The 23,887-nt window shown below is 36.2% G+C and overlaps 5 protein-coding genes across 14 annotated transcripts; 3 read left to right on the top strand and 2 right to left on the bottom strand.

The window, feature by feature from the left end:
* LOC143353334 (EKC/KEOPS complex subunit LAGE3-like) lies at positions 1-1,317 on the bottom strand. Of its 3 annotated transcripts, none has more exons than XM_076786573.1 (4): positions 1,212-1,317; positions 423-644; positions 212-340; positions 1-138 (listed from the first exon to the last, which is right to left on the bottom strand). In XM_076786573.1, the coding sequence occupies exons 2-4, from the start codon at positions 437-439 to the stop codon at positions 12-14; spliced, it is 273 nt and encodes a 90-aa protein (XP_076642688.1). In that variant the 5' UTR covers positions 440-644; positions 1,212-1,317; the 3' UTR covers positions 1-11. The 3 variants fall into 3 exon arrangements, with proteins under 3 accessions (XP_076642688.1, XP_076642690.1, XP_076642689.1); XM_076786575.1 differs by having other exon boundaries at positions 212-310; XM_076786574.1 differs by lacking the exon at positions 1,212-1,317 and adding an exon at positions 753-766.
* LOC143353335 (transcription elongation factor 1 homolog) lies at positions 670-1,793 on the top strand. The gene is made up of 2 exons (XM_076786576.1): positions 670-1,074; positions 1,138-1,793. The coding sequence occupies exons 1-2, from the start codon at positions 959-961 to the stop codon at positions 1,268-1,270; spliced, it is 249 nt and encodes an 82-aa protein (XP_076642691.1). The 5' UTR covers positions 670-958; the 3' UTR covers positions 1,271-1,793.
* A 214-nt stretch (positions 1,794-2,007) lies between these two features.
* Positions 2,008-16,200, top strand: LOC143353328 (uncharacterized). 8 transcript variants are annotated; one of them, XM_076786565.1, is made up of 8 exons: positions 2,008-2,925; positions 3,622-4,172; positions 4,246-9,701; positions 9,779-10,640; positions 10,726-11,100; positions 11,193-11,581; positions 11,657-12,989; positions 13,061-16,200. In XM_076786565.1, exons 2-8 carry the CDS (start codon positions 3,773-3,775, stop codon positions 13,309-13,311), a joined length of 9,066 nt encoding a protein of 3,021 aa, XP_076642680.1. In that variant the 5' UTR covers positions 2,008-2,925; positions 3,622-3,772; the 3' UTR covers positions 13,312-16,200. The 8 variants fall into 8 exon arrangements, with proteins under 8 accessions (XP_076642680.1, XP_076642679.1, XP_076642677.1 ...); XM_076786564.1 differs by having other exon boundaries at positions 11,193-12,151; positions 12,188-12,989; XM_076786562.1 differs by having other exon boundaries at positions 2,008-2,648; positions 3,687-4,172; positions 11,193-12,989.
* Positions 16,201-16,381: 181 nt separating this feature from the next.
* Positions 16,382-19,263, top strand: Glyrs (glycine--tRNA ligase). The gene is made up of 4 exons (XM_076786566.1): positions 16,382-16,746; positions 16,954-18,634; positions 18,720-18,907; positions 18,979-19,263. The coding sequence occupies exons 1-4, from the start codon at positions 16,504-16,506 to the stop codon at positions 19,087-19,089; spliced, it is 2,223 nt and encodes a 740-aa protein (XP_076642681.1). The 5' UTR covers positions 16,382-16,503; the 3' UTR covers positions 19,090-19,263.
* A 25-nt stretch (positions 19,264-19,288) lies between these two features.
* LOC143353851 (uncharacterized) lies at positions 19,289-23,672 on the bottom strand. Its single transcript, XM_076787455.1, has 7 exons — positions 23,620-23,672; positions 21,512-21,631; positions 20,712-21,026; positions 20,448-20,611; positions 20,219-20,377; positions 19,514-19,678; positions 19,289-19,445 (listed from the first exon to the last, which is right to left on the bottom strand). The coding sequence occupies exons 1-7, from the start codon at positions 23,670-23,672 to the stop codon at positions 19,291-19,293; spliced, it is 1,131 nt and encodes a 376-aa protein (XP_076643570.1). The 3' UTR covers positions 19,289-19,290.
* Positions 23,673-23,887: the final 215 nt, after the last annotated feature.

The following is a 23,887-nucleotide window of genomic DNA, read 5'->3' as shown; positions in this document are numbered from 1 at the left end:
GAATATTTATTTCAGTAATAATCAAAACTCAGTGCAGGTGGACCAAATTGTTGAATAGTTTCGGTTACCAATATTAAGCTATCAAAAAATGATGTCAACGCTACTCGAACTTTTCTTGCTTCTGTTCCAGAAATTTCTCTACAAATAATAATACACATTAATGTTATAAATATAAAATTGTATAATAAATATTTAATGAATATAAACTTACACTTTCAATAAATTATTATCTAACGTTAGATCTTTTGAAACGCTACCCCTTGAGGGTTCCTTATCAACTCTAAGTACTTGGTAAACAATTTCTGCTTCCCTTCGTGATGGGAAAGGAATAGACAAATTTCTATTCAATGTTAAGGTTATTTGTATAGTATTATGAGATAATGTATACAATATTTATTATTTCATTTTTTTTCAAAGGATACACATTTAAAGCACTCATAGCATTAGAGTGTTAAAAATACAAAACACTGTACTCAACAATATTCAAATATTTTTGAAACCACAACTTAAAAACTGTCTTATGGTGTCCAATGAATGTTACATTGTTACTCGTGTATTTTGAATGTATTTACATAACCAATATCTACGCTCTGCATATACATACGTAGTTTACATATCATACATTCAATAGCTTTGTTCACTGACTGTAAGAATAAAATGATTTAATTGAATATTAGAAATAATTTTCAGAAAAAATAAAAATTCTAAATTAGTTCAGTGTTATGTTTGCAAAGGCACATGTGCTCACGTACATATGTATGTCGACACGTACATATATGTATTAGTATGTATGTAGTTTTTGCGAACTTCACAGCGATTTACCGCGTCCGGTGATTGTACGCAACAGTTCACAACATAAATACATACATATGTAGTAAAGCTTCGTGTAGGTAGTAGGTATATTTTGGATGACTATTTTCTAATATAAACTTGCATAATTTCGAACGGTTAAAGTACAATGGGACGAAGGAAGAGTAAGCGAAAGCCTCCGAGTAAAAAAAAAGCTATTCAACCTTTAGATACCCAATTTAATTGTCCGTTTTGCAATCACGAAAAGTCGTGTGAGGTTAAGATGTACGTATACTTATAGTGGTTGTATTTATATTTCATATTTTACTGCTCGTTTTCCATTTTCAGGGATAAACCAAGAAATACAGCAAGGATCACTTGTAGGGTCTGTTTAGAAGATTTCCAAACTACAATAAACTTACTTTCTGAACCACTAGATGTATATAATGATTGGATTGATGCATGTGAGAGTGCAAATTGAACTTTTATTACCACATATAAGGCTGTCAGACATTACTCATTTTTTTTTTACTGACATGTCAGCATTCCGCAATATGGACTAATATCAAACTTATGTGCAATACGCAGACAACAATTTTAAGTCATTTATGTTTATAGTTTTGATAGTTTATTGTAATAGGATCTTAGATATTTGTTATTCTATTCGACTAAGTAGAGATTCGTACTGATTTTTGTCAATGATCGATGTTTGTGTAGCTTTATTTAATACCTACTGTACTTAGTCAATAAGTACATGTACGAATGTATACTTATAAAAGTTTTAAGAAAAGTAGGGAAATTTATACAAAGAAGAAAGATATGTAATGTTTTCTACTGGATATCCTTTTAGATTAATTTTTCTGTTAACACATGCAAATGAAATAGTTTCTATCATGATGTGCTATGATATAAATATTGTATTATTTTTATTTACATAGTGTGGTATGTAAAAAATACATTTTAACAAAAAGTGTCATTAAGATTAAATAAAATTTAAAATACAAGTCTTGGTTTTTTCAAGATATTCTTTTTAAACACACTGACATAGAACTTGAAATCTATGACACCACAAGATGGAAAGTTACAAAATAAATTTTCATATTAATCTGTAAAGTATTGTAATATAAATTTTACTTTACCGGCTATTCGAATAAATTATTTTATTTACATTTGTAACTTTTTTATATTTGCAATACTATTTAGTATTTACTATTTAATAAAATTTATATTATGTTCATGTTAGCATTTGCTATTTCAAGTAGCATTTGAAACCCTTCTATTTCAACTGATACGAATTAGAACATCATTTATGGCTTTAATTCAAATAAATTCGAATAGTAATAGTAATATTTATTATTACTAGTATATGCAAATAAAATAGTGTTTTTCAATACAATATTCGAAAATTCATGCGAAATGTGCTAGTACTTTATATCGTCAAGAACGAATCCAATTACGAAATAAAATGAATCATATAGGTATCCCTTTACAATTTGAAAGACATATTTTACTTAGTTCCGAGTGCCGTTCCCTCGCGAACACTCAGCGGATGCGTTTTATAGCGCAGCCAAGATGGCGTTCCACCGAGTGGAATATACTTGTTAGAAAAAGTGTGTGAAAAAAATGCCGCGGAAAGCTTGAGAGCAACGCGTGCGGACTTCAGTGAAATTTTGGTGGTAAAGTGAATCCCCGTAGCTTCGTCATGAGGCTCAAATGAAAAGGAATTGGACGTCGTGGTCGAAACGATGCGTGCATTAACCCGAGTGACAAGGCTTGTTCGCTGATCTTCGGACATTGCGGAGAACCGTGATCGTCGAGCGGCGAACAACGACGCTATGGCGTCTATCAAACGTGTGCATGTGTGTGTCATTATATTTAATTCGTAATTAATGGCTAATTAAGCGGTCGTAAATACGGATCGTAGGTCAAATTTGACGTGTGCAAAATACATGACGACGCCGGTTACAAAACGACGCGACTTCCTGGTGTTAATCGTCGAGCCGGATCTCGGCTTGTCCGAAAACAAACATTCTGAGCTGCTTTCATTCTCCCTGTTTGACAGCTTCGACCTTAAATAACTCGGAACATTATGAATACTTTAACGGAACTACATCGGTTACGTTATCACAAGCTGAGGTGTGCGTTTACTGTAACCTTCTCATTAAATAGTACTCTCGAATTTGTTGCTGTAGAATTTGTGCAACAATTCGAGAATGTGACTAACTTAATCTCTCAACAAGTGTGTTTAATTGCAAGTGCTTTGAATGATTCATAGTTTCCATACTACTGTATTAAAGTTCTTTGCTTTTTCAAGTGTGCATTCAATAAATGCATGCAACTTCCTTGTATATGTTTTTAAACATAAACTCAATATTATTCTCTACTTTGGTATTTAGAAATTTTTAGTTTATTATTATTATCGTACGTTTATTTCTGTTGTTTTCATCATAGTAAACTTTGTTTATCGATTCGACATATGTATGAAATACAAATATATTTATTGCACGTGTATGTAATTTAAGACGGTTGAATATAATTCATGAGTGTATTTTATTCTGTTTAAAATTACTGTACATTGTGTTCCGAGATATAGGATTAAATAAATTGTCAAATTGGAAACATAATAAAAACATGTGTAATGCGCAATATTTTTATTTCATATTTTTTGTTTCGTTATCAAGATGTTTTGATGTTATTATTTTAATCCTGTTTTGAGATAATCGTTTTTTAATTCTATTCTATTCTATTTTTATATTTATGTATTAATGTCATAGGTTTTTGTTATCCTTCTTTTTTAATAGAACTTACAGTGGACTACATTTTTTATTATAGGAGAAGGACAATATAAAATTATAAGTAGATAATTTAAGTGATATGGAAAATAATATAGTTTTTAGTGTTATGCAGAAAAGTGTCGCGACATTCCATAATTTCGTATGAAATTTCGAGGAAGCAGATTGTGACTTAATGAACTGTACACATCATGTCTAATAGTTTGGACAGTTTTTTAACACGTATTGGGGACGTCACTATTGAACGCGTGACTCCTCGTTCAGGTCCTAAGTCTAATGAACCAGTAACTTCGAATGAAACTTCAGCAAATACAACCATGAATAATGTAGAGCCTCAAACAGGAAACGATGAAAGTTCAGAAGAATCTAGTGGCGAAACATCAGACGGAGAACAAGAAAAGAAAAATGATATAATACAGTCAGAGGAAATAGAAGAAATACGTTCAGAGGGTTCCGGAGACGATATGGATTTAGACGAAACAATTGACTCTCAAATTGGGGTAAGGATGGAGTCGGAACGATTGCATCATTCTCAACCTGAAGAGGATGACGAGGAACCAGTTAACATATTGGATACTTTACCATTGGAAGGTATGTATAACATTGTTTCTAAAATTTCATTATACAAGTATATTTTGCTTATGAGTTCTAATTATATTAAAAGGTGCACCAATAGAAGGTCAAGAAGTATCTGAAGCTGATTTACTTGGAAAGCCAATTTCTAAGGACACGGATGACGAAGACAGTATGGATCATGACGATGACAAACATGAAAGTCATTCAATGGATGATGAAAATACTGAAAATAATAAGAGGCACGCCGAGTCTGAGCTTTCCGATACAGCCAAGAAGAAACAAAGAAAAGATGATGGAAGTGAAGGAGCTACATCGGAATGTGAATCAAAGGCAGAAAAGAAATTAGCAAATATGAGACGAAACATTCGAGAAGTTATGGATGAGACACAGCTTGACGAAGCCACTTTGTCAGCTCAAAGACAAGAAATGGAACGTCTTCGAAGGGTACAGGAACAACAGAGGATTATTCGTGAAGTTCAAAAGCAAATAGCAATAAATAGACAAAACAATAAAACACAGACAAGAGCAATAAGCCTGTTACAAGGAAAGCAAAATCATGCGGGAACTACCATTTCACAATCATCTTCATTCTCACCTACACCAGTTCGTTTACCAAATACAGTACTTCTCAAAGTAAATTCTGGATCTGGGACTGTATCTCAAACCACGTCTGGTATGCAAGCTAACCAAATGCAAAGAAGAACAGTAGAAGGTTCTCGTTGGCAAAAAGGAAGAGGTGTTTATCAAGGGGCACAGACGTCAATTTCCAGGGTTCCAAGTCGTCCCACTGGTCCCAATATGTTGCAACAAAGAATTCGTATGATGACACCTTCAGTGAGCATATCACCTGTGGTTCCTAAGAAGGAACCTATGGATAGACCCGAGTATTATTCAGATTCTGAATTATCAGATATAGAAGCTGAAGAAACATTACGCGAGAAGCAGATGCATATAACTAAAAAATTATCTATTGGGCCAAAATCTCAAAAAGCAGCTAAAGGAAAAGACGTGGTTACGATATCTAGTTCTAGTGACAGTTCGGACGATGACTGTATAGTTTTAAGTGATCCGAGCGGGGAAGAAGAAACAGACAACGAAGATGATCCATCCAATTCTGGCATGCATACCAATGATAGATACAACATTCCGGATGAGCATGGTAGAGTTTTAATTAACGTGGGTCATCCTGAAACTGAGCCCGATGTATTTTTAGCACCACAAGTTGCACGTATCATTAAACCTCACCAAATTGGTGGTATTCGTTTTCTGTATGACAATATCGTTGAAAGCATTGAAAGGTACAAAACGAGTTCTGGCTTTGGTTGTATTTTAGCTCACAGTATGGGTTTAGGAAAAACTCTTCAAGTTGCTAGCTTTTGTGATATTTTTTTTCGATGTACCACAGCCAAAACAGTTCTTTGTATCATGCCTATTAATACATTGCAAAACTGGCTTGCAGAGTTTAACATGTGGCTACCATACGATGACCTTAACACACCAGAAAAGAGTCCTAAAGCATTGAACGTCAAGTCCGAGCCTGGTGTAGAGCTTAAACAAGAAGTTAAGGATGAATGTGGAAATCAGAGTGATATATCAAATATATCAAGGCCTATTAGTACGGAATCAGCACATCGTTTTGGACAAGAAAACCCACCACAACCTCTGAACATTATGCCAGAAAATCCGTATACTCATCCAGGATATGAAACCCATAATATGATGCCTAGCTACATGCAAGACAGTATGTTAAATAAAAATATGTCGGATCCACAAGTACACGTCAACGAGAATTATCAAGCAGACATTTCACAAAGTACAATGTTCAATACAAACCCTAATCCAATGTCTAACTTTGAATCGATGAAATCAGAAGTAAATTGTCATACCATGCAACAAAGACCAAGTATGCCGGACACGAAGTTTGGAGTAGATAGTCAGAGCTCTGGTAATATGTATCCTGGTTTGGAAAATCGGCCACAACCTCCTCCTATGTACTCTAACATGGAAAATCGAAATCCTGGTACTTTGTATCCTGGACCAGAAAACCATCACCCTGGACCAATGTACCCAAATTATGATAATTCTACCAACACTTTTCCTAATTATGCAAGGCCGACTCAAGAACCGGATCAGGATTCAAGAAAGGAATGCTTCAAGAATGCTATGCCCCCAATGAGTACAGAAGTTAATGTAAAGAAAGAACCAGAAGAAATAGTGAAAAAGGAAGAAGGTACTTGTACAACAAAAGAGGAAATAATGAATGAAGAGAAAAAAGAGGTAGAGAAAGTTAAAACTCCGGATTCGGTGGACTCTCCTATTGGAATGAAATTAAGACCAAGACATTTTCGACTGCATATTCTAAACGATTCTCATAAAACAATGACAGCAAGGGCCAAAGTAATTCAAGAGTGGCAAGTAGGAGGTGGTGTTTTATTAATTGGCTATGAGCTATACAGACAGTTATCTTTAAAAAAGCCGAATAAAGCGAAGAGAAAACGTGGACAACCTTTTAAAGATACTGTTGACGTTGAAGAAGAAGATAAGAATAAAGGATTATTAAACGAGATGCATGCAGCTCTGGTTAATCCTGGACCTGATTTAGTTATATGCGATGAGGGTCATAGAATAAAAAATTCTCATGCAAGTATTAGTATGGCTTTGAAACAAATGCGCACGAAACGTAGGATTGTACTGACTGGTTATCCATTGCAAAACAATCTCTTGGAATATTGGTGCATGGTGGACTTTGTAAGACCCAATTACTTAGGAACCAAGAGTGAGTTTTGCAACATGTTTGAAAGGCCCATACAGAACGGACAGTGTATCGATTCAACCCCGCAGGACATACGGCTGATGAGATATCGTGCACACGTGTTGCATGCTTTATTAGAAGGTTTTGTACAACGAAGATCGCATTCTGTACTACAAGTTTCATTGCCGCGTAAAGAGGAATATATTCTTCTCGTTCGGATGACGCCACATCAACGAAAATTATATGATACGTTCATGAATCAAGTGGTTAAAACTCGGGCTGTTCCTAATCCATTGAAAGCGTTCGCTGTATGCTGCAAAATTTGGAATCATCCCGATATTTTGTATCATTTTCTACGTAAGCGACAAACTAACGAAGAAGATGATCTAGATTTGGAAGAAACGATTGGTGAAAAACCCGCTGCTGGTGGAGGAAAACGTTCGAAAGCTCGTCAGCCAAAAGGAGAATCGAAAAAGGGAAAGAAAACAAGCACGACTATAAAAAATAAACCTGCAGCTAGCGTGCAGCCTAATGCTTCGTCATCATCAAACACTGACAACGTGGAATCTGATAATACTCATTCTGCTTCGAAACAAAACAATTACTCCAATTATTCTATGCCAATGAATAATAACTCGGGATATCAGAATTCAGTACCGCAAAACTCTTATCCCCATGGCTATCAAAATTATAGATCGAATGATCAAAATTCATATTACAAAAATGATAATAACCATGGAGAATACAATGAATTTTACAATAATCAAGGATCACAAAGATATGGAAATCAACCGTTCCAAACGTATTCCCAAACTCCAGGATACAATGCTTCTCAGAACTATCCAAATCAGTCCCAAAATTATGTACCAAATAATGAGCAATCTGGAAACAATCATTCACAGAGATACCCAACTGCACCTTCTAATTCGGAATTTCGTCCAGATCAGAATCAGGGAAATAATTATGAGGTACCTGGAATGTTTTCACGTCCGTCTTATCCTTATCAAGATCATGGACGTAATTATACATCAAACTTAAATCAAGGATCAAGTAATTATCCTCAGGTTCCAAATCAGCCTTCTTTTCAATCTCAAATGCCAAATCAATCTACGAATATGTCAATGCCTGATTATTCTCCATATACACCGAATCAGGGCCAAAATTATAATTCTACACCGGGTCAATCAAATAATATGTACACCCGCGGTGAAAGCCAACCACTGCAAAATTCCACAATGGGATACGGCGCGAATCAACAAAATCAAAATGCTACTTCTCAAACTCCAACAGCTGGATATCTTCCAAACCAACAAGGGCAGGGAGCAACACCCGGCCAAAATCGTGGCTTCTCGCCTAATCAACAAAATCAGAATCTCAATTTACAAAATTCCTCTCATAATTATACTGGTCCACAGCCTCAAAATATACCACTACCTAATCAATCTCACAATTATCCTACTCAAGTTAGTACCAATTCTTCGTCACAGTCATCGCTTCCATTTAATCAGCAAACACCAAATCCAATGGCACCAAATCAGCCTAACCCTTACATGACGAACTCGTCGAATCAAGGTCCAATTCCACAGAATCAAATGCGTGGATACTCTGCAACAGCTCAGAATCAAATAAGCGTACCACCAAATTCATCGTCGTATCCTACAGGACAACCACCTTCGAATGCTCCTACCCAAACGCATGGATACCCTCAAGACCAACAGGGTCCAGTTTCGAATCCACAAAATACAATGCACGGTTATTCACATCTCGTATCTTCGTCAGGATCACAAACCCAGTCTTCGTATCCACCTAATACACAAAACCCAACAGGACCTCCTCCAGGTCCAAATCATGCATATGGATCTACTCATCAAGGTTCAGCACCAATGCCACAAACTCCAACTCATAGATATGGGACTACTCAGCAGGGACAAATCCCACAGCCTCAGAATCAGCCCCTTTCATATCCTCAAAATCAACAAACACCGGCACCTTCGTTAAATCAAAACGATCAACTTTACTCTAGGCCGGATAGCCAACAACAAAGTCAAAATTATGCACCAGCATCTAGTACAGCACACGAGTTTCCATCCGATCGGCAAGGAGGAAATTCGTCGTCTAGTTCAACGAATAATTATTCAGTAAATCCACCTCAGTCACAGAATCCTGTTTTGTCAAATTATTCTGCAGACGGTGCCCATCAGAATCAAGTAGGCCAAATGAAGGGATCGGAAGATCCTTATTGGCAAAGAAATTATTCTCAACCATTTAGATCTGAACAGTGTAATGATCCGTATTACCGAGATGTAAATCCAAATGTGAACAGATATCAGAATAATTACTTTCCACCTCAAAATTATCAAAATCAATTTAACGAGTATGGTAATAATCATAATTCGGATGTGAATTCACGTACAGATAATTCAAAACCTCCACAGTCTGCGAACCATATTCAAAATTCAGGCACTTGTGACAAAAATAGCAAAGAAATGACGACGAGTATTGGTGTACAGAGCCAGCCAATACATCAAAGTAGCGTGTCTACAAGTTCAAGCTATAGCTCTGAATCGAGTTGTCAGACTACGGTCTCTAGATCTGTGCAAAGTATTGGTTCGTCTCATAGTCCACGACTGAATCAAACTGATTTGATAAAGGAAGATGATAGAGAAAAAGAAGATCTGATGGACAAAGATAAAGAGGATAAATCGGATGATGAAATTCTTACAAAAGACGAAGAAAAGGATTGTAAGAGTTCTCCAGGAGGGAAAGAAGATCCCGGAATACCATACGATTGGGTAAATATAATGTACATGACGATTGAACTATGCTAAATGACAAAAACAGAATTTAATCAATTCCTTTTTGTTTCCAGGCAACAGAATTAATGAAGGGCTACGTACCGGGATTGATTGACGCGTCTGCAAAAATGACAATTTTCTTCTGTATTTTAGAAGAAGCAATTAAGCTCGGCGATCGTGTTCTAGCGTTCTCTCAGTCTCTATTTACATTGGATCTCATAGAAGATTTTTTAGCTCGAAATAGTTTAAAGTATCCAGATGGACAGACAGATGCTTGGATCAAGAATGTGAACTATTATAGATTAGACGGAAGTACCAGCGCTTTAGAAAGGGAGAAGCTTATCAATGAATTTAACAACAATCCAAAAATACATCTTTTTCTCGTTTCGACGCGTGCTGGTTCGCTAGGTATTAATCTCGTTGGTGCGAATCGTGCGATTGTTTTCGATGCTTCTTGGAATCCCTGTCACGACACCCAAGCTGTGTGCAGAGTTTACAGATACGGTCAACAGAAACCTTGCTTCGTTTACCGTTTAGTTACTGACAATTGTTTAGAAAGGAAAATATATGACAGGCAAATTAGTAAACAGGGGATGGCGGACAGAGTTGTTGACCAATGTAATCCGGACGCCCATCTTTCACTGAAAGAAGCAACTACATTGTCTTGGGATTGGGAAGAGGATAGTCAAGTACAAGATTTTTCGCAGACTAAGGATAGTTATACCGACGAAGTGATGCATCGTGTATTGGAACGGCACTCTTCTTTGCTGACGAAGCAGCCGTTCCATCATGAAAGCCTTCTCGTAGATCGGAAGGACAAAAAGCTTAGTCAAGCCGAGAAACGATTAGCGCGTCGAGGATACGAACTCGAAAAAATGGCTGCCAATTGTTCAAGACCTAGTTATAATTATGTGCCCGGAAATACTGCAACACGCGGTACGATTCATTTTGCTTCGGTATTTGAACTATTCGAAATCGTTTTAACCGAATTGTTTGTACTTTATGGAATTTATTATTGCAGCAGGAGGATTACAAATTAGAGCAATTCGAGGTGGTGATAGCAGCACAACATCCAAACCGGTCGCATCCGTTAGACCCATGCAACAACGCGGTGCTGAGGGCTTAAGTACCCGTGGTGTGACTGGAAGTCGATGGATACCGGCAGAAGTATGGCAGAGACAAGGGATGAGTGCGCAAGAAATGACTTTACCATTGGATGTTGTTATTCCTACCAATTCACCTGACAAAGGAAGCATTGTTTTGAAAGCTGGTCAGCGAGTAATGGTTCTGAAGAGTCCTAAAGGAATTTATATGCAGCTAGAATCTGGAAAGATTATTGCGATTCGAACGGCTCTTAAGTTAAATCAACAGAAACGAGAAGAAGAACCTAAAAAGGGTGTGTTAAGATTTCAATCGCATTATCGCCATAATTTATTGCTATTAACATTTTTTCGTTTAATCGCTTTCTTAACATATAATTGTTTCTAGGTATATCATCAATGGGACAGAGAAATTCTTCTAAGCCGGAGGTTGGATTTCCATTGAGAAATAATTCGGCCATATCTATAATACCGAAGTCGTCTTCAAGTAATCAACCAACTGGTCGTTCGATTACTAAACCCGGAAGTGGTCCTAATTATAGGCCGTTTGCAGACAAAGAAGTTTCGAAACGACCGAAGCCTGTCGCTACCGCGACTGCCAAGCCTTATTTGAGTCAAGTTAATTTGACGAATCAAGTATCTCTCTCGAGGTTACCGAAAGTCAAGCAAGAACCTGTGGATCATTCGACGCTTGGAGAAAATTCAAACTCGTCGGATGGTCAAGTCAGAACGGAACAAAGAGTCGAAGAAGTTCGATTGGAAGATGTTGTTGCGGAAGTAAGTTCAAATACTGAATATAGTCCTTCCAATCATAATAGGGTGTCCAACACCGATATCGATACGTCTCTGCAGAAGTCATCCGAAGAAAATAGTCAAGTATACTCGTCGGAGTCCGTGATGGCACAAGGTGTTCAGACACAGCACGATCAGACGGAAACTGAGTTGACATCGACACTTAACAAACAGTGTTCTCCCTCGATTGAAAAACAGGTTTCGAAAGCAAATGATAGATTAACGAACTATGGCCATGCTTTCCCGAATCAGCAAGACAACAGGGATTCCTCGAACGATGAGATTATAATCGAAGATTCACCACAGGTGCCGCCTCAAATACAGACACAAGTACATTCTCAGATACCTTCGCAAATGCCACCGCAGATAACGCAGCAAGTACCGCCTCAAATTACGCCTCAAGTATCTCAAGTAACATCGCAGGTGCAACCACAGATATCACCTCAAGTACCTCCGCAAGTACCGCCGCAAGTACAACTACAGATACCGCCACAAGTACCTTCGCAAATATCTCCACAGGTACAGCCACAGATACCTCCACAAGGACCGCCCCAGGTTCCACCGCAAGTTACGCCGCAAGTTACGCCACAGGTGCCGTCACAGGTGTCGCCTCAAGTATCGTCACAGATACCGTCGCAGGTGCCACCACAAGTACCATCACAGGTATCATCGCAAATGTCGTCCCAAGTTGGAACACAAGCAACTTCTTCTACGCCATTAACGCCGTTGTTAACACAACAACCTGCACCGTCAACGATGCAAGCACCACCGACATCTTTGCTGCGAGGTACAGAAGTTCCCAAAGGAATATCAGATTCGACTATTGGTTCTTCTGCTACGTCTGTATGCACTGGAACAAATACAATGACTTCTCCGAAAATGCCAGAATCGAATATACGTGAAACGACACCTATGCAAGGAGAACCTAATGTTCCACAAGGATATCCTTATGCACAATATCCCCGGTACTACGACTACAGCGATCCGAGATCGCGATCATTATCTTCCCCTTACGGCACTTACTTCCCTGGCGTACCACCTCACACGGCAAATCCTAGATTGCCAATGGACACTGCTAAAACGCAATCGGACTTAGGAAAGCCAATGGAAGATAGAGCGATGATAAATGTACCTCCGACATATTCGCAAGTACCTAATACTACTGCCAAAACAATAGCAAATACGACGGAATCGAAAGGTGCAGAATCAGTGGTAACAACAACGGCCACTACTACTACCACTACCACTAATAGGGACGACACCCATATACCTACTGCGTTCAGTCATCCTACGAGTAGCCGGTATCCTGGACCTTATCCGCCAGGGCCATATGACCCATATACACAGCATTATCCTCCAGCACCAGGTTCTTCAGCAGCTTATCCGCCAAGTGGTATGTCTATATAACTTATGTCACGTTATATATTGCTAAGACAAATTCTTGAATTTGAATTTGTGATGTAGGTGCGCCTGGGTATCCGGCATACGGCGGTCCGACTTACAATACAGATTACGCTCGCATGTATTCAGCATTTCATGGTCCACCTCCACCAGCAGACCCATATATACATAGAGGTTACGCGCCTCCTTCTTCACACCCGCCTAATTATTATCCTCCATTCCCACATCCACCGCCACCTTATCCCAATTACTCGTTTTTATCGCCATATCCAAACCCTAATATGTCTAGCGAGCCGCAACCACCTGCTCAGTAGGAAAAGTCACGTGGTATCTCGAATGAACAATTAGTACATAATAATTTCATAAAACGTCGCATATTGCGAAAGTTTGAAGGCTGTCGCGGTTCAGAAGCTTAATAGACTGAAGCTGTAAAACGCATTGATGTAAATATTTAGTCACAAGTATTGTATTAAGGTAATCAAATTTACGTAGGTACTTTTCCGGAGTGCCGATTTTATGTCGAGAGAAACGAGATGATCTTTATTAACTTTGAACTGTGCAATTTGTTAAAATGTTCAAAATATTTAGCCTGAAATGCCATGCCGTTTTACGATGCATCTATTCGACTAAATAATGTGTCGCTGTTTAGAAGGCATCAACTAAAGTCTCGATTCGATATTCCTTGGTTCCATGGTTGTTCTGATGTTTCTTACGCATTCTGAATTCTTTGATTTCGATTTCAATTAAACCGTATAGAGATAAAAGTGAAAACTATTTTTGACATGCAAATACGTTTATTATTCCGTTATTCTCAAGTTAAAAGTCCATATAGATTGATTAGTAATAACAAATTATACCAGAAATATCGAATGGGAAAGAAGGTTGTACCTTTTAAATAGCCGATAACGTAAAGAAGGAAGGAATGCTGTACACTATCGTTTAGCTTTGTGCATAAATGCTATACCGATCACTTTTATATATACCATAAGGAAAGAATGGAGAAAAATGATTCTGAATAAATGCAGTACTCAGAAAAATACAAAGACTAAGGAAAAAGGAGAAACACATTGTTCATAAAATTTTATACATCAGCATTCCATCTTCGATTTTATATATACTTAAAAATAGAAATATAAAGCGCGTTAAAGTTAACTGATTCTTCCTCTTAAGTTAATGTACGAAGAGTGATGGATATTTATCAATTATTTCCAAATGATATTATTTAAAATGCTTAAGAAGTTACCGATATTTTGTGAACAGTAGCATATTAAATATAGCTATATGTAGAAGTTAATACATTTAATACTTTAATTAAATCATTGTGTATACTCTCGCAAAGAGATTTCTTGTATAATGTGTTCCCACATTATTCATCACTCTTCCATAAGAATAAATTTCAGACTGCGCATCGTTATTTCGGTTCCCATAGCTATTAATATTGAAACAGTGGGATTAGGCTTCATTTACACAATATGCTCTGAATCTATGTGTCACCTCTGACTTTTTACATACATTATACGTACAGTATTCACATGGAACATTTAGCAGCCAGTATACAGTTTACAGCATCCTTAGCAAGTTGTATATGGACTATGTATTACTACTAAACGTTACGGTTTCTGAAATAGATAATCTCATAGTAGTATGTAGGGTTGTTGTTAACTAGGATGTCTTGCAGTTCATGACTGTCTTGAATAATAGATGAAAAAGAAAAAGAAGGGAAAGGGAGAGCCATGATTTTCAGAAGCGACTTTTCAAACTCGGAACTGTGATATTTTGTCATATATTCTCGTGTAACATTTTTGCTTGTATATTTTTATTTGGACACAAAGTCTGACTTTGGTCCACGCGTGAAACTATAGAAGCGAGAAGTTATAATTACGATTGTTAGTGTACTGGATCGGAATTGTGCATTTATGTTAACGTAAGTTAATCGGGAGTCCGGGCACGAGATTTTTAATCGATTTTCCAAGTGGGATGTAGAGCCGCGTATATGTTTATCATGGTGCTCCCTCTGAACATTATAGACGAATTATTATGAAGAATAAGCACTCATGCTGAACACTATTAGTATGTATTTATCATCGAATCTGTCCCGTGTTTGCTATATTGGAAAGATTAGAAGCATCTTACATGTTGATACGTGTTATGGCTGCACGTTCTCTAGGTTCTAAGTGTACAGGATATACATGGCGCGATATTAACGTAAGATGCGTGTCTGCGAACAAGCGACAGAATCTATTGTAAAATACATACGGAATTATATTTACGGAAGATGAGAACAATTATTTTGTCTCTGTTATAGCTTTTTTGCCATTTACATACTTGTAAATACCCATTATTTACATTTCATACTTTATTTATTACTATATATTATCCATTATTATCGCTTTTTTTGATGTCAGAGTATTGCTCTTATGTAAAATAAATTGTTTACACTGATCAAGAGATTGTTTTTGATTGTAGCATTGTTATACAGAAAGATTGAAGCATATATATATATATAAATATACATATATATAATTGTTTGTATAACGTTTACCCTTACGTCTGACCAACCACTTGACTTGGAATTAACACATGGTGCATGTAAATGCGTAGAATTAAGACTCTATTACTTATATGTGAAATGATAAGATTGTAATTAAGAAATGAATTTACCAGTAAGATCTTTTAACGTGGTAGCACGAATGAAACATTCTTGATTACACACTATCCTCTATACGCATTATGTGATTTAATGTGTTACGCGGAAGCTAGGTTTATAGAAAAGTTATAATTCATAAGAACAAATTCGTAGAAGAAAAATATCAGACATGCAACAGCTTTTTTTAAATATAATTTTTTTCTAATTGTAATTTTTCTATAGACCGTGCTACAGTGTTCTACGAAAATAAAATCATTCGGAATTAAGAAAAAAAAAAACAATTCTTTTCTTTTTGTAATATATAAGTTGGTTTGGTGATACTTCACTAATTTAATAAAAAAACCTGATAAACTTATAATCACGTGTAATGTGCGTCACATTTTGTATTCTTTATTCTTTTTCTAGCCATGACATTTTTAGTTATATCTGCATAATGTTACTTGTTTTGGAATATATTCTTTATGAAAAAAATATAAAAGCATCGTTATAAATAAAATATGATCTTTATTTTTAGTGTTGATATTGCATACTATAAGAGTACAAAAGAAAGTAACATTATAAAGTGTTTACGAGTGTATATTATTTGTTTCGCATGTTTCGCTGAAACTATTGTCATTTGAAACATATATATTATAGAAAGAGTAATTAAAGATACATTATTTGGGAATAACTAAACGCTACAGTTTTATCGTGTTTCTCCAATTATAATTCTGCGTAAGACTATTTTGAAATTACGTGAACAGTTACCGCCAACAGTGACGTATTATTAAAAATTTGGACCCGCAATTTGTCCGGTTCAAGTAAAAGGTAAACGTTGAAATCGTTTATTCCGCCAACGATAAAATAGAAAACACCGCGAATGCAGTGGATTTCGCGTAACCTACATTTTCTTTGCAGAACAGTCGGTCGAGGCACATGTAAGAATATTATCGTTTGCGTACAGCCTCTTCGAAAGATCACTGTTTCTGTTAGGTTAGCCGATTTTAGCAAGTGGGGTACGAAGAAAAAGGACCGGAAACTGAAAATACCCACTTTCATCGATATGTCGGATCCGAAAATTGAAGAAATACTGTCGCCTCTTCGAGCTAGTGTCAAGGAACAGGTGGGTACCATATGGATAATTATTATTCATTGTTAAATGTACTTGCACGTGTAATAAATTATAATGTATGATTACAGAATTTTATTATCACGAGTATAGATGTATTCTGAATTAAAATGTTTAATTTTATATTACTACTACAACGATTTTAAATGCTCTTAATTCAAATTAATTGTATTATTTATTCATTATATATCTTTTTCAAAGGGTGATTATGTTCGAAAACTTAAATCTGATGGAGCTCCAGAATTGGATGTCAAGAAAGCAGTTGCTGAACTTAAGCTTCGAAAGAAGTTGTTGGAAGAGAAAGAATTATCTCTTTCGGAAACAACAACATTTGATAGAGCAAGAATGGAGGATCTTATGAAACGTAGATTCTTTGTAGATCAGTCTTTTGCTATTTACGGTGGAATTACTGGTCAATTTGATTTTGGCCCTATGGGTTGTGCATTTAAAACAAATCTACTAAATAATTGGAGAAACTTTTTTGTATTAGAGGAACAAATGCTAGAAGTTGATTGTTCCATTTTAACTCCAGAACCAGTACTTAAAGCATCTGGACACGTTGAGAGATTTGCAGACTTGATGGTAAAGGATGTAAAATCTGGAGAATGCTTTAGATTAGATCACTTAATTAAAGCGCATTTGGAAAAAGTTATGAACGATAAGAAAACTAGTGAGGAGACACGTGCTGAATGCAATGATATTATTATTAAATTAGATGGGATGACAAAAGATGAAATGGCTGCTATTCTATCTAAGTTCAATATGAAATCTCCTATCTCTGGGAATGATTTAACAGAACCGATAGAATTTAATTTAATGTTTGGGACTCAAATTGGTCCTTCGGGTCTCATAAAAGGATACCTGAGACCAGAAACTGCCCAAGGCATTTTTGTAAACTTTAAAAGGTTACTTGCATTTAATCAAGAAAGATTACCATTTGCTGCAGCTCAGATTGGAAATGCATTCCGTAATGAAATTTCTCCAAGATCTGGGCTGATAAGAGTGAGAGAATTCACTATGGCAGAGATAGAACACTTTTGTGATCCTAGAGATAAAAATCATCCAAAATTTGAAACAGTTAAAGACTTAAGCTTGCTTTTATATTCAGCTTGCAACCAAATGGATGGAAAGAGCGCACAGCATGTTACGTTAGGTGATGCTGTATCAAAAAAGCTTATAGCTAATGAAACATTAGGATATTTTATGGGTAGGATTTATCAATTTTTAATTAAAGTTGGAGTTGATCCAAAGAGATTACGTTTCCGTCAACATATGGGAAATGAAATGGCCCATTACGCATGTGATTGTTGGGATGCTGAATGTTTAACTTCTTATGGCTGGATAGAATGTGTTGGTTGTGCAGATCGTTCCGCTTATGATTTGACCCAACATACTAAAGCCACTGGAGTTAAATTAGTAGCAGAGAAAAAATTATCAGCACCTAAGAATGTTGATATATGTGAAATAATACCGAACAAAGTTTTAATTGGTAAAACGTTTAAAAAGGACAGTAAACTAGTTCAAGATGCATTAGCAGCATTAAATGAAAGTGAAATAAATGCTTTAGAATCTAGTGTTAATGAGAATGGAGAACAAGAGTTGAAGCTCTCTAATGGTACTGAAGTAAAGATTACGAAGAACATGATTGAAGTAAAACGATATCAGAAAACTGTACACGTAGAAGAAATCATTCCTTCTGTAATTGAACCGTCCTTTGGTATAGGACGTATTATGTATGCTGTTTTTGAACATAACTTTAAAGCAAGGGAAGGAGATGAGAAACGGACTTACTTTGCTCTACCGCCAGTTATAGCACCTTTAAAGTGTTCAGTGTTACCACTCAGTGGTAATGATGAATTTGTACCGTTTGTAAAGCAATTATGTAAGTATGCTGCGTTTGAAAAATTTAAAACTAATTTTCTAAATAATTATGTAATATTCATCCAAATGTTTTCCGTCATTTACAGCTCAGAATCTCACAAAGGTAGATGTTTCTCATAAGGTAGATGATTCTTCCGGTAGTATCGGACGCAGATATGCGCGGACTGATGAGATTGCAATACCATTTGGTATTACAATAGATTTTGATACTTTGAAAACACCTCACAGCGCTACATTACGTGAAAGGGATAGTATGGGACAAGTTAGAATAAACGTGAGTTAATATTTTTAAAGTCTCGAAAAAGAGATGATTTAATGAAAAATAATTCATTATTTTAATTACAGTTGGACGAACTTCCGGGAGTTGTACGAGATCTGTCCTATGGTAAAATTACATGGGCTGAAGTGGAAGCAAAGTATCCAAAGTTTGAACAACAAGAATCAACTGAAGCATAATATATTTAAGAAATTTTTTAACTTATTTGTAATATACAAGTACAAATGAATTGCTACGATAGCAATCCTTAATTTGCTTTTATATAATTGCATTTTTTTTTTGACATTTGCTTTACTAGAATTTTTCACAGATGCTACAATATGATAATAAATACATCGCATTCTCAAAATCTATTTTTCTTGTTAACGGTGGTTCCTAAATTAGGAATTGTAGAAACTAATGTCAAACTTGACACCCATTTTGTCGAAATCGTGTCTAAAACAAACCATTAAGCATTGTACACTTTTTATCCATTTCGTTTCATCAATGTCTTCATGTAAAACTTTCTGAAGTTGCAAATTAACACGACAAACATCTGAAACATATGATAATCGATATTCGCAGATACAATTTTTAAAGGGATAATATGTCTGAATTAATTACTGCAACTGCCGGATCGTATTTGATAACACATGGCACAAAGTGTTTTCAGCATCCGAATTTCACCAAGGTACTCGAAAACTCTAAGTGACGGTAACATTAGAAACAGTTTCTTTAACTGAACATCCAAATTCTCTCGATTATGCCAAAATTGCAAACATAGGTATACTGTATAAGCGATAAAAATGTTAATACAATAATAAGAAAGTTCATTTCACTACTAAATAAGTTTAAAATTTCTGTGATATTTTTAATAAATTGCATCTGCTAGCTGACGCAGGCAGCAGAATTGGAGCAGACGTTGACCAAAATCTGCCACGAAATACTGTTACGCCATCTAGCGAGAGAGTCACTAAAATCATCTAGCATGGAACAGAACCTACATAATTTTTAGCACGCAACAGAACCCATTGTATTTTTATCATGCACAGACCGAAGTTTGTGTTTTTATTAAATCTGTGGTATGAATCAGAACTAGCTTCCGCCACAGATGAGTGCTAATAGGAATCTCAAGTCTGTGCTTCCTCTCTGTAAATGCATTCGCTATTGATAAAAGTAGTTAATGTTGCTGTTTGATCATAGATGGCGGGGGTGGGCTTCCCGCCTCTTAAATTTAAACGATGTTGCAGAATTTAAAATAGAACATGGTGCACAGTGCGATACAAATGATTAGTACAAATTAAACAGGAATAATTTGGTTCTGATTACCTAAAGTGTCCGGATACCATAAGCAGATTGTCTTAATTGTTGAATCGAGACACCAGGGTTGTCGAAATCTGAGGTCGACGCCTGTAGTCAGTGCAAAGGTGTGTACTCGCGTGTGTTTTGTCAAAAATAGTTTGTGAACATCGTATTCTGGTATTCCAACTAAAAAAAAAAAGAAACTTAATTATTTCTTCGATAGACTGGCGAAGAAGTGAACTAAAAGCGTATGCACTTATAGCATATTGTATTTTCAATTTCGGCGCTAAACTGTGGGCTTTCATCCATGCTTTTCCGGGTATGAGAATCATTTCGCAACCTTTCAATGTGTTACAGTTTCGAACAATTTCCTCCTCTAGACAGAGCAGCTGCAGCCATTTCCAATTCTTTTGAAATTTTCTATGCTCCCCGTTATAGCGAACCGAATTTCAAATATATTATATTTAGATTTTATGGATATACATATAACTTAATTTATAAGATTAAATAGTCAGTATACTTGGCCAGAGTGATAAGCAGATCCCCCGTGGGTGTCGCTATATAAGCGTAATTTATGGACAGGGTCGAGAGACACTCGAAACAACCGATCGCGCGAAACCAGTCGCATTTCTCGATATTTTTCTCCGAATAGAATCTTGATCCAGCCCGATAGCGATCGTCCGTCGAGATGCCGACCATTTTATCGAACGCGCGCCAACAATACACGTATTTCATTGTTTCACGAGAATTGTACAACGCCGTAAGAAGCCGTATACCTTCGCCGGGCTTTAATGACAGACCTTCGAGACATATAGATTCTAAGCCGTTCTGCTTGCTAAAATGTTCGACAGAAAAGAAACCTTAGTAACGTTTAAACAGTTGGTTTTTGTTCCATTTACATTTTATGAATTTATCATGCGACGAATTTTTACAACGGAACTGTCATAAATTCGTGTTTGTCTAAAACGAGATTGTCATGATTGACTCGTGAATTTTGCAACTTTTTGAACTAACATGGAGCCTACAGTTTGTACAACCCCTGGCAAAAAGTATTCGATTAATCGCGATAGCTATTCATATATGTACCTTATTGACTAAAAATATTTTCATTAATGACGCAAATGTTGATAGGGAAATGATTATATTTGTTTTTAAGAAAATTTGACACTGATTTAAGAGAGAGTTTAATTATCCCCAAACGTTAAGGACGCTCTTTGAAGAATTAAAATGCATTTGTCTTTATTTCACTACTATTTTTACGAATTTTGTTCGAATATTTTCTGTCAGAGGTGGTAGTTCAACACAATTCAATTAACTCACTATATGAATGCAGCGAGTCGATTTATTAGATTTTCCCTGGCAACGAAATCAAACGTTTTCGGACGTATCAGTTGGTCCCACATGCTAATGTCCGTCTTTTGCTTCCGGCTGTCCAACAACCTGTAAAAATTACCATTATAATGAGCTTTTATTTTTTAATGCTAGAAGAATTTCGTAACATTGGTTTCAGATTCAAGTTAACCCCTTGCACTCTTTATTTTCTTCACAACTACAACAATTAGAAATTTTTTGTCTTTAACAATTTCCTAGTACAAACAGAAAATATTGTATGTTTACTTTACTGCTTCAGTATTGATAACAGGAAAAATAAAATTGTGTTTCGATTTAAAAGGAACTAAGACATTTTCGTCACGAGTCTGCTTTGTTATTGCAGGGGAAGGGGTTAAGTGTATACAGACTTGCAAAACCGAATAGAAACGAGATCGTGTGCGGAAGACTCAGTTGCAGATAAAACCATGCATGCGTATAGATCACTTGAAACGAATAAAATGTATATGGTCCAGTTCTATGGGGGCATGACAGAAAGGTTTCTGCTGGGGTGGATTACAATGCAGAGGAGCCTGCAGTTTCCGAACCCGACATTACTAACTTCAAACTTGCGAAACGCGGTATAAATAACTTTGAACTCGTGGGATACAATGCAGACATTCTGGTTTGCGTAGGCTTCGTTATAGGGAGCCTTGAATGCAGGTGATCGAATGCAAAGGATTTGAAAATTTTAAGGCTTGATGCAAATGATTTTAAACCGGTACGACCCCACAAGCGCAATTTCAGACTTAATACAGACGATTCAACGTAATGGGTCTGAAAATATTTAATAGTTGATGTCTCTTTACGTCGAAGTGACAATACTTACTTGGACAGTGTCACCAGGAGAGAATGATTTAGACTTTTCTGGTACATGCACGAGTTTCTTGCAGCGGACGAGTACAAATGCCAGTAGAAACGGGCCTAAGTATAATAAATCGGGTTAATTGACTTCTCAGCGATTCATTTTTAACGATATACAGTAGCAATTAAAAGTCCGGCATCACTTGACAATATTTAATAAAAATACGCCCACGCGCGACAAATGTTATTTTCACTGGTATTTAAAATTTTTCGAAACAGCTACTGAAACTCTCCACCAGTCCGAGAAAGGATGCCAAACTTTCGGCTGATGATTTCGTTACCTCTCTCGAGGGCAATGGCAAGTTCGATGATGTTCTTGAGAACGCAGCCCTCTCACAATGAAGCATCATTTCCCAGTGTTTTCGAGAATCATCGATATATCTCGTTCTGTTCAGGATTACGCAGAACTTTTAATTTTTCCGTAGGTATCTATTGTTCCCTTTGTTTGCCGGCCATTATTGGAAATGAAATGTTACTTTGGAAGTTGTTGTAGCAGCCCTTCTGTGAAAGAATCCTGATCTTCTGACATATCAAAACATATCGAATAATTTCTGCAGGTGGAGTGATGGAAACACCTCTTAATTCTAAAATTACGGAATAGAAGAAAAATTTAGAAAGAAATAGAAATAGAAATAAAATTTAGTAGTAGTATAGTGTCATATTCGAGTGTGAAAAATTTTCAAAGTAATTTAACAATTGGTAATTGGAAATTTAACAATTACCTTGAACATGTCTGGTCCAAGTCCTCATCAGATATAGAGGACTCCACTGACATTTGTCCACATACAAATTTGTTCGTACATACCGGTAAAGCTTCCCTTTTATTCGAACCAAAAAGTTTAATTTTAAAGCAACTTTCAAGAATTGTCTTTCGAATTACAATTGCACTCTCTTTTACTTGACACATGGCTCTTGATCTTCGCAGGAGCAGGAACTGGATTCATTCGATGCATTGTCACACACTGATTGGTTTGTACAAATAGACGTTGCTCTTTTTCTTCTAAAATTACGGAATAGAAGAAAAATTTAGAAGAAAATACAAATAAAATTTAGTAGTACATAGTATAGTCTTCATATTTTTTAAATTTCTACTTTTGTTTTGATATTCAGAACCGGATATTTTGGTTTAAATTTATTCGAGTGTGAAACATCTTCAAAGTAATTTAACAATTGGTAATTGGTAATTTAACAATTACCTTGAACAAGTCTGGTCCAAGTCCTCATCAGATATAGAGGACTCCACTGACATTTGTCCACATACAAATTTGTTCGTACATACCGGTAAAGCTTCCCTTTTATTCGAACCAAAAAGTTTGATTTTAAAGCAACTTTCAAGAATTGTCTTTCGAATTACAATTGCACTTTCTTTTACTTGACACATGGCTCTTGATCTTCGCAGGAGCAGGAACTGGATTTATTCGATGCATTGTCACACACTGATTGGTTTGTACAAATAGACGTTAC

This window comes from Halictus rubicundus, chromosome 4 (assembly GCF_050948215.1).
Source record: "Halictus rubicundus isolate RS-2024b chromosome 4, iyHalRubi1_principal, whole genome shotgun sequence".
Lineage (NCBI taxonomy): Eukaryota > Metazoa > Arthropoda > Insecta > Hymenoptera > Halictidae > Halictus > Halictus rubicundus.
The sequence above is the reverse complement of the archived record's forward strand: the minus strand, read 5'-3'. Positions and strand labels throughout refer to the sequence as shown.